This window comes from Lineus longissimus, chromosome 8 (genome assembly GCF_910592395.1).
Source record: "Lineus longissimus chromosome 8, tnLinLong1.2, whole genome shotgun sequence".
NCBI lineage: Eukaryota > Metazoa > Nemertea > Pilidiophora > Heteronemertea > Lineidae > Lineus > Lineus longissimus.
In genome coordinates, this window is record NC_088315.1 from 2193345 (window position 1) to 2207979 (window position 14635).

General features: G+C 43.2%; 2 protein-coding genes across 9 annotated transcripts in view; one reads left to right on the forward strand and one right to left on the reverse strand.

The window, feature by feature from the left end:
* Window positions 1-14635, reverse strand: part of LOC135493034 (E3 ubiquitin-protein ligase LNX-like) — an 81650-nt gene that overhangs the window by 23980 nt on the left and 43035 nt on the right. The window lies entirely within an intron of this gene.
* LOC135493032 (uncharacterized) lies at window positions 2199-7851 on the forward strand. Its single transcript, XM_064779809.1, has 2 exons — window positions 2199-7563; window positions 7669-7851. Exon 1 carries the CDS (start codon window positions 2446-2448, stop codon window positions 7030-7032), a length of 4587 nt encoding a protein of 1528 aa, XP_064635879.1. The 5' UTR covers window positions 2199-2445; the 3' UTR covers window positions 7033-7563; window positions 7669-7851.

Consider the following 14635-nt stretch of genomic DNA (forward strand, 5'->3'; position numbering starts at 1 on the left):
CATTGGGGGCGTTGCCCGTACTTGTGGTGATTTTCCCAAGGGACGTTGACAAGGGGACATTTCCTGAGTAAATTCGACACGCAGGCTCTTGGATAGCAACAACTCGGTACGCTCTGCCATATGACGTCACATGCTAAGTGATGGTTGGTTTTTTGACTTGACGAATGTTGGTGAACAACTTTATTAACTGCTAAACGCCTTAAGAGGTAAGATAGACTTCTAAACAGTATGCCCCCATTAACTGGTTGATCCAACAGGTCTGTTACAGACAAAATCAATATATATATATTACATATTTCTTATCCTTCATGCTGGCTAACTGTTTCTCTTTCTATTGATTTATGTAGGCCTATCTGAACTTTAGCCTTATCTTAGCAGTTCCCAGAGTGTCAAGCCGTAAAAGTTAATTAATACTGTCACAAAGTTCATGTTGAAGTCATTGAAGATTTTTGGGTCATCTGGAGTCAGTGAGATGTACACCGTCAAGGAAGCAAGATGAACATTTAAAGGCTACTTTTTGTATTACTTTCAAGTTAAATTCCAGAGAAACTTAAGAGTCCCCAGCTTTGTAAGTTTGATTCCGGTTCCCGATTTATATCAATATATTTCTCATGTTAATATCTTTTAGGTAGTATCACTAGCATTAGGCTTATTTGAATGATTAATTTTACAGATTGAACCGCCGCCGCCACCGCCGCCATCACTATATAGATGAAGACATCATCATCATCGTTAGAATCTCCAAAGTCATGTTATGTAAAGTGAAAGATCAAAAGGGGCAAATAAAAGGCGTGTTTCTTTTTTACGGGACACAACTTCGTTCAAGTTATTCTTAAGGATATTTGGTACATCTCATTCGAAACTACATTTTCTGTTCAATAAAGGAATTCTGGATGGAATTACCTTTTTTGGTCTTTCGACTTTCGAAGGAACTCACTCCTTATCCAAGGATAGCGGCCGACCATATGGGTCACGTACCTCACGACGTAAGGTTCGATATGTTAGTGATTTGAAGCTGATCAAGCCCAAGGCTGTCCGACACAGATTGTGAAAATGGCGTTTTCCATGGTGCCCCAAAGGGATCTAAAGGTGTTAAAGAAGAAACGGTCGACCGCAAAGGGACTATTGACTAGAAAAGGCAACGAAATTCAGACATTATTGGACTGTGTTGATTCTTATGGACAGTTATCAAGGATAAATGATTTAGGCGAAGAACTAGGTAGGCTGTTCACAAACTTTCTTGCATGCCATAATGCATATCATAGTCTTCTTTACAGTCCAGAAGATATTGCTGAGTCGAGGTTGTATGTCGATAGGGTTGCGCGTTTCATGGGTCAACGCTTAGAAGAGATATCTTCTTGGTCTGAGGCTTTAAAAGACAGGATCTCAGAAGGGGGGGTCAGTAGTGTCGGTTCAGATGTAAGCTCATTTGATACTAGTGTCAGCCCAGATGATTCAATTTCAACCATGGCTTCTGATCACAGGTCTGTCAAAGGTCGTAGCAGCACCCGTAGCGGCAGCCACAGGTCCAATGTTTCCATGGCCCAGATGCGGGCAGCAGCCAATTGTGCCGTTTATGAAGTAGAGGCGTCACTACTGGCTGAGAGACAAGCTCTTGCCAAGAAGGAGCTCGAGATGGTACAACAGCGGGAAGAGCTTGAGCTGAAGGCAAAATTGGCGCATGCTCGGGCCAAGGAAAGGGCATGTTCCATGGTTCACTCAAGTAGAACGTCACCTACTAATGAGAAGGTGGGCGTTTCCGGGAATGAGTCACAGGACAAGCCAAAGCGTGACCCCGGACAAGTAGGCCTAATTCCCGACCCTAGATTGAATCCCAGGCAACCTGCGTTTCATCCCGGCCAAGTTCATGGCAACATCTCCAATTACCAGTCGACCCCGACCCCGATGGCTCCAGAAAGTGTCACCACCAATTTCCTTAGACCTACTCCATTTCAAGGAAACAATGAAGTAAGTACATGTATCCAGGCAACGGAGGTACCAGTAAGTCACGTGAGTGCACTTCCGGATGCACTTATGGAGGTTTTGCATCAAGGGCAGCAGCAGCAAAGGTTGTTATTGAATACACTGCAGTTGCCTAAGGTTGACCTGATGACCTTCGATGGGGATCCTCTCAGGTATTGGTTGTTTATAAGAGCGTTTGAGAACTCTGTTGACCGTGACCTAATTGATGATAGTGTCAAGCTAAGTAGGCTTCTCCGTTACTGTACTGGAAAGGCAAGGCAGGTAATTGAGTGTTGTGCAGTTAAGGACCCTACAGAGGGTTACAAGCTTGCCAGGAAACTTTTAAAGGACCGGTTTGGCAGTGATTTTGTGGTGAGTCAGGCCTGGGTTAACCGGATTGTCAACAGAAAGCAAGCCAAGGGTCCAGAAGCGATAAGAGATCTAGCTGATGACCTGAAAAACTGTGTTGAAACTTTGACTGCAATGAAACAGTTGGATCGCTTAAACGATTCGTACTTGGTGCAGATCGTTGAGAGGTTGCCACAGTATCTTCAGAATAGATGGAAAAGAGTGGTCCAGAAGATACGGAAAACCAAGGATGATAGGCCTAGTCAAGGAAACCCAGGCATTAAGGACCTTCTGCAGCTTATTTCTGAAGCCGCAGAGGAAGAAAATGATCCTGTGTTTGGTAAGTGTGGTGCTAAGGAATCCAAGACAGAATCCAACCACAAGTCGAACAACAAGCAAAGACCTGGTCATGGGTCAACGTTCAGTATCCAGACGGATACAGGTTACCAAGGTTCAAGTGGTGATAAGCCCAGGGTACCCAAATGCCTGGTATGCAAAGAGGCGCATCATGTGACGGCCTGTGAAATATTCAAGAAGATGACGCAAAATGAGAGATGGGTAACTGTGAGAGACAACAAGGTCTGCAAGAATTGTTTGAAAGGACCGCATTTTGCATCAAATTGTCGTAATCCTCCTGCATGTAAAGTTTCTGGCTGTGGGAAGAAACACAACACGCTCCTTCATTTGGATGGCGCTCCTGCACCCAAGTCTCGTGCAGACGGGCACGATGTTCAAGAGAAGAAGGCCGATGTCAAGCCGCAACCTGCAAGGTCCAATGCCACAGTTTTGTCCACTGGGGCCGGTATCAACCGTATTGCCTCGCCAATCATTCCGGTAAAGGTCAAGGGTATCGGAGGGAATGAAGAAGTCATAACCTATGCGATGTTGGACAACTGTTCTACGGCAACACTATGCACGGAAAGTCTGGCGACCAAACTTGGACTAAAGGGAAAAACGGCAATTACAGAATTGACAACAATAGAGAGGAAAGACAGTCGATTTGAGACCACGATTTATGGATTGGAAGTGGCTGACCTCGATGGTAAGGAGGTTATTACTCTTCCTCATGTTTTCTCCAAGTCTAATCTCAACGTTAGGCCTAATGACATAAAACCGTCCGACTTAAATGACTGGCCTCATTTACAAGGACTTGATATTCTGACGGTAGACACTGACAAGGTAGACCTACTTATAGGACAGGACGTGCCGGAGGCTTTGGTCCCACTGGAGGTCAAGAGTCACGATGACGATCCCCGAAGAGTACCGTACGCTGTAAGGACAGCCCTGGGATGGACCCTAAATGGACCATTTGGAGAGAATGGAAGGACTGATGAGCGGCACAGCTGTCACTTTATCAACAATGACACAAGTCTACAGCAGCAGGTCGAGCGATTTTGGAAGCTCGACAATCTAGGTGATGGAACTGGTCTATCCATGGATGATAGAAAGGTGGTTGACCTTTGGGATAGGACAGCCGTGTTACAGGATGGACATTATACTTTGCCCATACCATTCAAACAAAGGCCTCCAAATTTACCGGACAATTACAGTATGGCGAAGAAAAGGTTGGAAAGCCTAGGAAGAAGGTTTCAGAAAGATGCTACCCTACATGAGAGGTACAACACTGAGTTCAAGACCCTGCTGGAAGAAGGTTATGCAGAATTGGTGCCTGATGAAGAAATAAGCAGAAAGGACGGAATGGTCTGGTACCTCCCTCACCATCCCGTACTGAACCCAAAGAAGCCAGAGAAAACCAGAATTGTGTTTGACTGTGCTGCGAAACACAGAGGAACCTCACTGAATGAAAATGTGCTCCAAGGTCCTGACTTGACCAATAAGTTGATTGGAGTACTGTTGCGGTTCCGCCAGGAGAAGGTAGGGTTCACGTCAGATGTGCGGGCAATGTTTAATCAGGTCAGGGTTGAAAAGGATCATAGGGATGTGCTCCGCTTCCTGTATTTCGACGAGGGTGATATAACGAAGGCTCCAAGGATTTATAGAATGCGAACACATATCTTTGGTGGGGTTTGGAGCCCCAGTGCTGCAAACTATGCATTGAAGAAGACTGCAGCTGACAATGCTTCAGACTTCCCTCCTGAGACAGCTGAAACCGTAAATAGGTCAATGTATGTAGATGATGTCCTTGGAAGTAAGGTAAATGACCCTGAGGCTATTGTACTGGCAACCAGTCTTCGAGAAATGCTCAAGAGAGGAGGAATGGATGTCATCAAATGGGCCAGTAACAGCCGGGTTCTCTTGAAAGCCATTCCAAATTCTGACTTGGCCATGGGGATGAAGGACCTAGATTTAGACAGCGATGGTCTACCCACTGAACGAGCTTTGGGAATGGTTTGGGATGTAGAACAGGATACCTTCAGACCGTGTATTACCACACAAGATCGCCCCATGACAAGACGAGGAGTGCTTAGCATCCTGAGTTCTGTTTATGACCCTCTAGGATTGGTTAGTCCATTCGTGTTGAAAGCGAGGACTATATTCCAGGATCTGTGCAGAGAAAAGTTAGGGTGGGATGATGGAATGTCCCAACATCAACAGCAGCAGTGGAACAGGTGGCTTGAAGATTTACCAAAGCTTGAAAATTTCTCTGTGCCACGATGTCTGCGTTCAGAAGATCTGGACACTGTAGTACATAACCAGCTGCACCATTTTTCAGATGCATCTGAAGGAGGGTTTGGCGCGACAAGCTACCTCAGACAAGAGGACATATATGGACGTGTCCATTGCGCACTAGTAATGACCAAGGCAAAGTTAACCCCATTAAAGACCACCACCATCCCAAGGCTGGAACTTACGGCTGCTGTCGAAGCAGTGAAACTAGACAAACTTCTGCGTAGCGAGCTCGAGATCCCTCTCTGCGAGTCTGTCTTTTGGACAGACAGCATGATTGTACTTTATTACATAAGGAATGAGACAAAGAGATACCAGACCTTCGTGGCAAACAGGGTGGCTAAAATCCACGAGAGCACAGTGCCTACTCAGTGGAGGCATGTACCCACAGATCAGAATCCGGCAGATGATGTATCACGGGGTATGACAGCCGATGAATTGATTGGAAGCGGAAATGATCGGTGGAGAAACGGACCAGAATTCTTGAAACAGCAGGAGACGCAATGGCCTAAAGAGCCCATTGTTATTGAGACTGAAGGAATGATTGAGGTCAAACCGGAGGTGAAGGTTTATGCAACGAACCCGACTCAGGATGGAGGACAACAGGCAATCAGCACGATGATAAATCACTATTCCTGTTGGTATAGGCTCAAGAAAGGGATTGCATGGATGCTGCGACTGAAGAAGGTGCTACACCAGAAGGTCAAGAATAAGGACATTCCCGGACAAGTTGCCATGACCCCTCCAAGACGTGGCCTCACTGTAGATGAACTTTTGGAAGCTGAGCAGGAGGTGCTGAAATTCGTGCAGAAGAAGGCATTTGGTGACATTCAGGCAAACTTCAAGACCTGCAAGCTAAAGAAGCTGAACCCAGTGCTGGACAGCGATGGGATCCTGCGTGTGGGTGGTCGATTGGAAAACTCCAACCTTCCTGATGAAACCAAGCACCAGATCATATTGCCGAAGAAACACCATGTGGTGGACTTGATAGTTCGTTACTATCATAATTTGACGGGCCACTCGGGATCGGAAAGGGTACTGACGGAAGTCCGTCAGAAATTTTGGATAATCAAGGGAAGGCTGGCCGTAAGAAGGAACAACACAAAATGTCTGCACTGTCGCAAAAGAAATGTGAAACCAATGATTCAACAAATGGCAGACTTGCCAAGTGACCGTGTTGCTTCCCCTAGAGCCGCCTTTTGTCATGTTGGATTGGACTACTTCGGCCCATTTCAAGTTAAACGAGGCCGCAGCATGGTGAAGCGGTATGGCTGCATATTTACCTGCCTCACGACCCGGGCCATACACATTGAGGTGGCAGAGAATCTTACAACTGATTCGTTCATCAATGCCCTGCAGAGATTCGTTAGTAGGCGAGGGATGCCGATCAGGATCCGATCCGATAATGGCACAAACTTTGTGGGTGCTCAGAAAGAGTTAAAGAAAGCAATACGGGAATGGAATCTCAGCCGTATTGAGGAGTACATGCGCCAACGAGAAATCACATGGGTTTTCAATCCCCCTGCAGCATCCCATATGGGGGGTGTATGGGAGAGGCAAATCAGGTCTGTAAGGAAAGTGCTAGATGGCATAATAAAGCAGCAGAACCTGACAGACGATACTCTTCACACAATGATGTGTCTGGTCGAAGCCATAATAAATGGAAGACCCCTGACGAAGCTGTCAGATGACCCAGATGACTTACAACCCATCACACCAAACCATTTGCTGCTCCTGCGCCCCGGAACCTGTCAACCTCCTGGACTGTTTGATGAGGCCGATCTGTACAGAAGGAAATGGAAGCAAGTACAGTATCTTGCTGATTTGTTTTGGCGTAGGTGGACCAAGGAGTATCTGACTGCACTGCAAGAGCGCCAGAAGTGGTGTCACGCAAGTCAAAACCTGAAGCCAGATGACCTGGTTCTGATTGTAGATGACAATGCTCACAGGAATTCCTGGTTGTTGGGACGAGTAATTGAGACGTATCCTGGTAAGGACAACCTGGTAAGGTCAGCCAAGATCAAAACACATCACAATGAGCTGACACGACCTGTCACGAAGCTATGTTTACTTGAGTCGTCTGTTGATATCTAATGAGTTTCATCTGACCAGCATGTTTCTTTTGGGGGGCAATGTTTATGACACACGATGCGCGTGACCTTGTCACATACAACCTTTGACTGCTCATCCATGATATGTATTACGGTATGCATGTAGGCCCATGTGCGGCTGGTTGTTTGTAGATTTAGGGATTTTGTCTCTTGTAGATTTGAATATTAGGTAAATGCTAGGCTAGGACGCATTTATGGGGCCGGAATGTTACAGACAAAATCAATATATATATATTACATATTTCTTATCCTTCATGCTGGCTAACTGTTTCTCTTTCTATTGATTTATGTAGGCCTATCTGAACTTTAGCCTTATCTTAGCAGTTCCCAGAGTGTCAAGCCGTAAAAGTTAATTAATACTGTCACAAAGTTCATGTTGAAGTCATTGAAGATTTTTGGGTCATCTGGAGTCAGTGAGATGTACACCGTCAAGGAAGCAAGATGAACATTTAAAGGCTACTTTTTGTATTACTTTCAAGTTAAATTCCAGAGAAACTTAAGAGTCCCCAGCTTTGTAAGTTTGATTCCGGTTCCCGATTTATATCAATATATTTCTCATGTTAATATCTTTTAGGTAGTATCACTAGCATTAGGCTTATTTGAATGATTAATTTTACAGATTGAACCGCCGCCGCCACCGCCGCCATCACTATATAGATGAAGACATCATCATCATCGTTAGAATCTCCAAAGTCATGTTATGTAAAGTGAAAGATCAAAAGGGGCAAATAAAAGGCGTGTTTCTTTTTTACGGGACACAACTTCGTTCAAGTTATTCTTAAGGATATTTGGTACATCTCATTCGAAACTACAAGGTCTTTGGAGCTTATATTAGCTCCACCCTCCTGGTCCCTAAGGATAACCTCTCCTCGTACACCAACATGTTGCTCCAGCGCTGTGTTTCATTATGGTTAATGAGGTGCATGTGTGGATATCCATAATCATAGGGCACCCACATGTCAAAGGGCTTCTCGGATTAATCAATCGAGGACAAAGGAAGTGCCCTTGTCAGTGTGGCGGAAAGACTTGGGAGGGATATCATATGATAAGTTGCACACAGGAGACGATTGGCGTCTCCAAAGGTTTGTTTGGAGTTTTCATTTTTCGAGACCAGTAGCCACCAAGGCGAAGGATGCCAGCCCGGTAGTAAGCAATCCTACAGGCAAGAATCAGATATTTGAAAGAAAGGAGACCGATGCACAGATCAGGATGGGATCAATACCAAAATCAAATACGACTCTAGCTTGAAAGAGTCAAACCAATCTCTCACATCATAACAATCCATTACAACGCCATCATCAACTCACATTGTTCAAATCGCCTTCACTTCACAATAACACTGTTACGCTTTGTGAAAGCTTGGCAATCACAACCTGCTGAAAGCAATTTCTCCCGAATAACAATTGTCGCGATGACTTTATTTTCCACTTATTATTTTTCACACAATTTGACAACGAATGATTGTGCCTTGAAGGACACTGTGGACGTGTGAAATGAGGTATCATTTCAACTAAATTTGCTTCATTTTTTTGCAAAGAATCTCATTTCTATGTTTAAAAATGCACTCAGCAAATTTACAGAGCGTTTCAGTAAACAGATGATTTGGCGAAATTTTTATACAGATGTCAAAATCATCCAAGCCAACTTTATTTAGCCCACAATGAATACATCAGTTCTGAAGAAGTTCGATGGATTCAGTGTCAATTCCTTCCCTTGTTCAGAATCATTACAAGTACTGATCAAGTATGGGGAAAACACAACTCTCAGTGATCAAGACCTATTCATAGGTTTTAGGATGGTCTTCTACAGCATTGTAATGAAATGAAACTAAACCAGAACATAGGGAATTCTCAACTTTCCCAATATCAGTCAACGAGTCAAATACTCCATTGGGCTTATCTTATTTCAGCCTATACCCACTGACATATCCATATGTTTTCACTCATCTACCCATTATTTCTTTCTCAAACCTACATTGTTTGTGATATTGGTGAACTTATGCCTACATGTACGATAATCCAACCAAAAACAGAATGTAGTCCCAAGTGTCCTTCTCAAATGACATGTCACTTGTTTTTTCAGCAGATTACAATGTGAGCTCCTCTTACCATTGGTTACCAGTTTTAGCCGATACAGCTTACTGCGCTGTAACCTTTTATTTTTCTGGCATTAATGGCAAAGCCAACACAGTTTGAACTTTGTAACGGATACTTCTCAGGCAATTTATTTCGCAGAAAAAGGTCTATGACAGTCCTGCCAACAGCAACCCTTCCAGAACAATGACATTTGTGTTTTTATTGATATGTGCCATAGTGTGATCTTCTTTACCAATGCAGCTACCCTCCCCTTCTCTTTTTCGGTTTCTAACATACACAATTTCTTCATCAGAATGGAGTTATTTGTGCACACGTCCAATAAAGCGTCTGCTCCATTAAAACATTACGTTGTGGAAGTTGTTGCCAAGTGCCAAGGGGTCCTGACAACAAGTCACTTTCCTAGCTTCTCTGACGCAAGACAGGCAATGTGGAATGACGGTTGTTGTCATCTGTCTTTTGTAAGTAATGCCTTGAGGTAAATGTAACAAAACTCTGCAAATCAATGTTCGCCCAAATGACTGCAACGTGCGGGACTTGTTCCTTCACATTTGACTGGTGGTAGATTCCTTTCAAGCAGGATCAAATTTGGCAATGTGATATCGACTCAACGGAAGGTAGATACTGAAATATCCTGAGAATGTCATCTGCAAAACTGACCACATTGTGCAGATTTTTTGCAGCTTTAGAGCAAAGGATAAAACCTGACAGGTGCATCAATTTCCTTCATTGTTGGTGATGCTTACTGGGATGAAGGATAGTTGAACATATAACCCGTATTGAAGAATGATGCCTCTCAGCCTATTCATATATCGGCATTTCTCATCCAACCATCCATGAAGCAGATTTGATCAAACCAACCCATCTGGACATCCTTTTGATCTAGTGGAAGTTAGGTTTTTTGGCCATCGCTACATTACATAATAAAAGTATCCGAATGGCAGAATTAGTCAAAACGACAATACATCAATGCCGGTTGACTATTTGTTTTCTCATTGGAACTGTTCTTTATGGTATAATCTGTTGAACATTTATCATGATTTTTGTAACTAAGGCAAGCTTCTTTATGTCTAGGTTTATCTTGTCTGATGTTGCTCAGAAAAATAGAGATTTATTTGTCCTGATGGAATCAGATACTGGAGGTTTTTAACCATTTCCATCATCGTGCAATGCTAGCAGGTTCGAGAACTGACAAACGGTACTGAATCAATGACTTTGGTGGGGTTTCAACTACTATCAGCAGCTTGTTTGGCCACTTAACCAACAAGGAGGCACTATGTTGACCCCCCCCCCACCCCCCACCCCCCCCGAGTTGAGTCAAGGTGAGGTGAAGTTGGAAGGTCATGTGTGTCAGACTACCAAAGATGTCTCGAAACACTATTGGCATGACCAAGTTCTCTGTCGCAGATACATTTTGTACTAAAGCTTACAAATTTTTTTGTTCAAGTTTTAGATAATAATCCAATACATACATTAAAATCATTTAAGCTCCAGTCTAATACTATCTATCAATGCTGTCAAAGCATTCAACACTCCATGTCAACCTGAACATACTCTATTGCACACACAATTATACAGGAATATGTACTTTAATGCACTGTGGAATCCAACCAACTTGAATGAGATAACTTAGCTTCCATTTGCTATTGGACACTCTCCAGAGATACAGCATGGTTCGAGTTAAATTGATCCTTTCAATATTTCATGTGTAATCTTTTTAATGGCTTCTAAGCCGTGCACTTATGAAAAGTTAACTTTGTTCATCATGGTAATAGAGTAGTAGATAATCAGTTGAACAAGGCATGAGGGGTTAACGAACAGCAGACAGCTGACCCACAAAAAAATTGTGTCCTCGATTTCTCCTGCAATTAAAAAGGGGTAGTCCGAAAAGTGGTCTCCTTGGATTACAAGCTACTGATGAGCGGTTGTCATGGAAACTCATATGCAACACTGCAAACAACTGTTAGTAGTACCCACAGAGACATCTGGCGAAACAAATCAGAACTGAACGATTTTCATCTCAAGAGGAACAACACCAAAGTTTGACAGTGTTGCCATCTATGTTTGTACATCTGTACCTCTCTTTTGCTTTTACCTCAATAATGAAGATCACAAAACGCTGATCAGGAGAATTTGCGTTCTAACCATTATTGCCTGAAGTTGGTTCCTTCATTACTCACCAGATAGAAGCACTTGTAACTGGCTTCCCTTCGCTACTTAACCAACAAGGAGGCTAGGTTACTTAATCCACCAGCACAGCATCTGAGATTGGTTCCAGAGTTTAATAATGACCCCCTTGATCCTACCAAACCTACAACTTTGAGTACCATCAATCTTTGGACATTACATCGCTACCGTGCCAATGTCTCCCAAATTGATGAGCACCGAGATGCAATAAGACCTCATCATCAAAGACCAAGATCGAGTCTCCTTGGCAACTAACCATCTTACGTCTAATAAGGATGGGAAAGGCCTTTGCAACTTCATTGACCTTTAATAACTTGGAAAACATCGTGCATACAGAAAGCACAACTGCAGAAAATGAACAGTCTCCAGCTCTATCGACTTAACGGTGAAGCACCTTGAATTGCTGACAGCCATCACAGATGTATAGTTGTGGCATCCTGAATGAGATGGAGGTCATAACCACCACAAAAGATACACAACAATTGAGCTGATTTTTGTCCTTGGTAATGCCATCTACACATAATCTCTACCTAAGGGTCAACCTTTCTGAAGGCAGACTCTTTTTATATTACCATAATGATGGCTGACAAGTACCAACTGACGAGGCCATTTGTGACAGAATAGACAACTAAATCTCAGCAAATCATAGTGCTCCCAACACCAAATTCCCCCAACATTGATATGATAATCATGCCACAAGTGTCGGCCCTGATGACTCCTGAACAAAGTAGCCGGACGTTGCCAAACAGCCTCGTCACAATCAGAGACAGAAGGAATGGTCACAGACTGCCTAATGAACTTACTCTAGTTCCAACGACCTAAGACAACTGGGGAAACTAGTGTAAATGTCACCAATCGATATTGCCCAGCGCATACCAAATGAATAACAGAATGTTTGACCAGCCCATAATCATTATAATGGTGAGGGGTACAGTACAGTTGTCCTTCTGACAACACTGAAGATCTTGTGAACCCTGTCAAATACATTTGAGGTAATTTGGTGCACTCATCCTCAGTTTGATTGCTGGTATTCAAGATACAACAGGCGAGGTTGTCACGTCAAACGCCTAAAGACAAATCCAAATTGATACAATCTTCAAGCCCCGTATAGGTCCAATGGCGCCAAACCACAATCATAATGAAGCTTGTAGGATAATCACTGTTGCCACATTCGGACTGCAAATGATTAGTGGGAATCCTAACGAACGCCAGAGACACACAATATCGTAGAGATCTACCAACATGACCATTCAAGGATTCATTGAGTAGGTTTTAGTTGGGGGGTAAAATTGACATATTGGTGATTTGGCAAGTCCTTTTAGGTTGGTTCTCGAGTTCCCAAGGCCCTGATCAACATCCCAACAAGTCTGAAACTATGTACAATTACAGTTAATTATAATCTGATCTCACAGTCATATAGTCGATATATTTGCGAGATTGGATATGTCCATCCATGGTCTCGAGGGTCAGCGCTTCAGTTGCGTTATTTGTCAGATTTGGCACTTGCAAATAATTGAGTCCCATGTGACGACATGAATAATCGCTAGCCTGGAAATATATGCAATGGGCTTTTGGTGATGGTGTTTTTTAAGCAGGACGTCTGGTACGAAGAGGGTTCCAGGGTAGTCAGGATCTCTCCCTCCCTCTCACAGCAACCAAAGACTTTTCATGGATGTATCAATAGGACTGGCCTGGAAATACATCTCAGAGCACGTAGATTTCAAAACAGTCTTTAGGAGGAGACAGAAACAGTACCTGCAGCTCCAGAATTGGCCCAAGATCGCATCTAAGCACATCTACTAGAAATGTTCTTGGCAAGGGCCCAAATCGACCCTGCCAAGCTCTTACGGTGCCCAAAGACAATCAACTTTGAGAATGAGCACCAACGCAAACAGGAACAAACTTGCCAAATGGAGGTTAAATACAGGGATGGTCCTCAGGGCTGCATATCCATTACTTTATGATGCAAAATTATAAAACCTGACTGAAATACGGGCCCATCCATTTTCCAACAAGCCATCAATTTGTTGAAAATTGCATGGAGAGTGACAAATTTTATCACCAGCGGGGGTTGGATTAGATCTTGATGAAGTGTACAGGGGACCAATAATAGCCCGTAAAATGTCATAAATAGCGTCTTCACAAATTGACCAATGTAGTTTCGCCGTGATTTGAGTACAGAGAGTGAGCAGAGGGACCACCAAATGCATTTGAGTTCATAAACTGCTTCAAAGCAACCGACCCAAAGAGCTTATGAGCCAGGCGTTCCGCAACTTGATGATAGATCCTCGGGACTGGGGATACACTGTTGGGAGTTTCGAACTGAAAATGCCCGATTCCTGGCATGGATGTTCTGACATAAGGCAAAGTTAAGCATCACCGACAAGCAGGCTGTTCATTTTGTCAAAGTTGCTTCAACAGTACCAACTCAATGGGGCAATGTTAGGGGAAAACGTGACGAGCATTTTATACAATTGGGCAGATTGTTTTCAACGATGTTCTACTATTATCATGTCAGCAGGAAAATGAAATAAGGTGCTTATTTATTCATGTGATGCAGCATGTGATAAAATGAGACAACTTGATGACCATTTTCAGCAAGAAAACCTTTTGATGGGCACATAGGTGTAGGTTCAGAACATGAGAATGATGAACCAATGTGGCGCTTTTTTTTCATTCCAGTACCACCTAATACAACAACAACCTCATTTGGTTTTTATGTACTCTTACCATACTGGCCAAAAGGAAGGTTCTCGGTGAAGAAAACCAGAATCTCTGGGTGAAACATTTAACTCTGTAACCCCCCCCCCTCCCAGGCATCCATTCCCAGATTTTCTCACAGTCGTAAGTAATCCTAATGGGAGAATGTCATCTCCATCTGGATTAGACAAAGCCTTTGTTTGAACAATCCTAAACCTTTTTGCTGAATTTGTCCAAATGTTAATGCAGCATGAGAAATATAATGAATGGAGGAACATCTGCCAATTTTAAAACGAAGACTTCATAAGAGATCGGACAAAGTCGGTAATTTTATTGAACAAATCGTTTACCTTTTCCATAGGGACATTGCCTTAGGTGACATGAAGACCAGATTTATTAGTTTTCGTGGGAATGGCGATATCTTGAGGCATTTTAGTCTTTCTCAAAGGAAAACGATCAAGAAATTAGGATAAGACAAAATACACTACAAGAGAATTCTGTGAGATACGAGAACGCATGAGACACGGATCAGAAGGATAAGTTTTGAGTGGCTTTTATCAGATGATGACAACCATTGCACAAAGGATTAGAAAAATCTGTGCTTTT

Bases quoted from the DNA above. Each gene is read 5' to 3' on its own strand.
- LOC135493032 (XM_064779809.1), top strand. From the start codon at position 2,446: ATGAAACAGTTGGATCGCTTAAACGATTCGTACTTGGTGCAGATCGTT.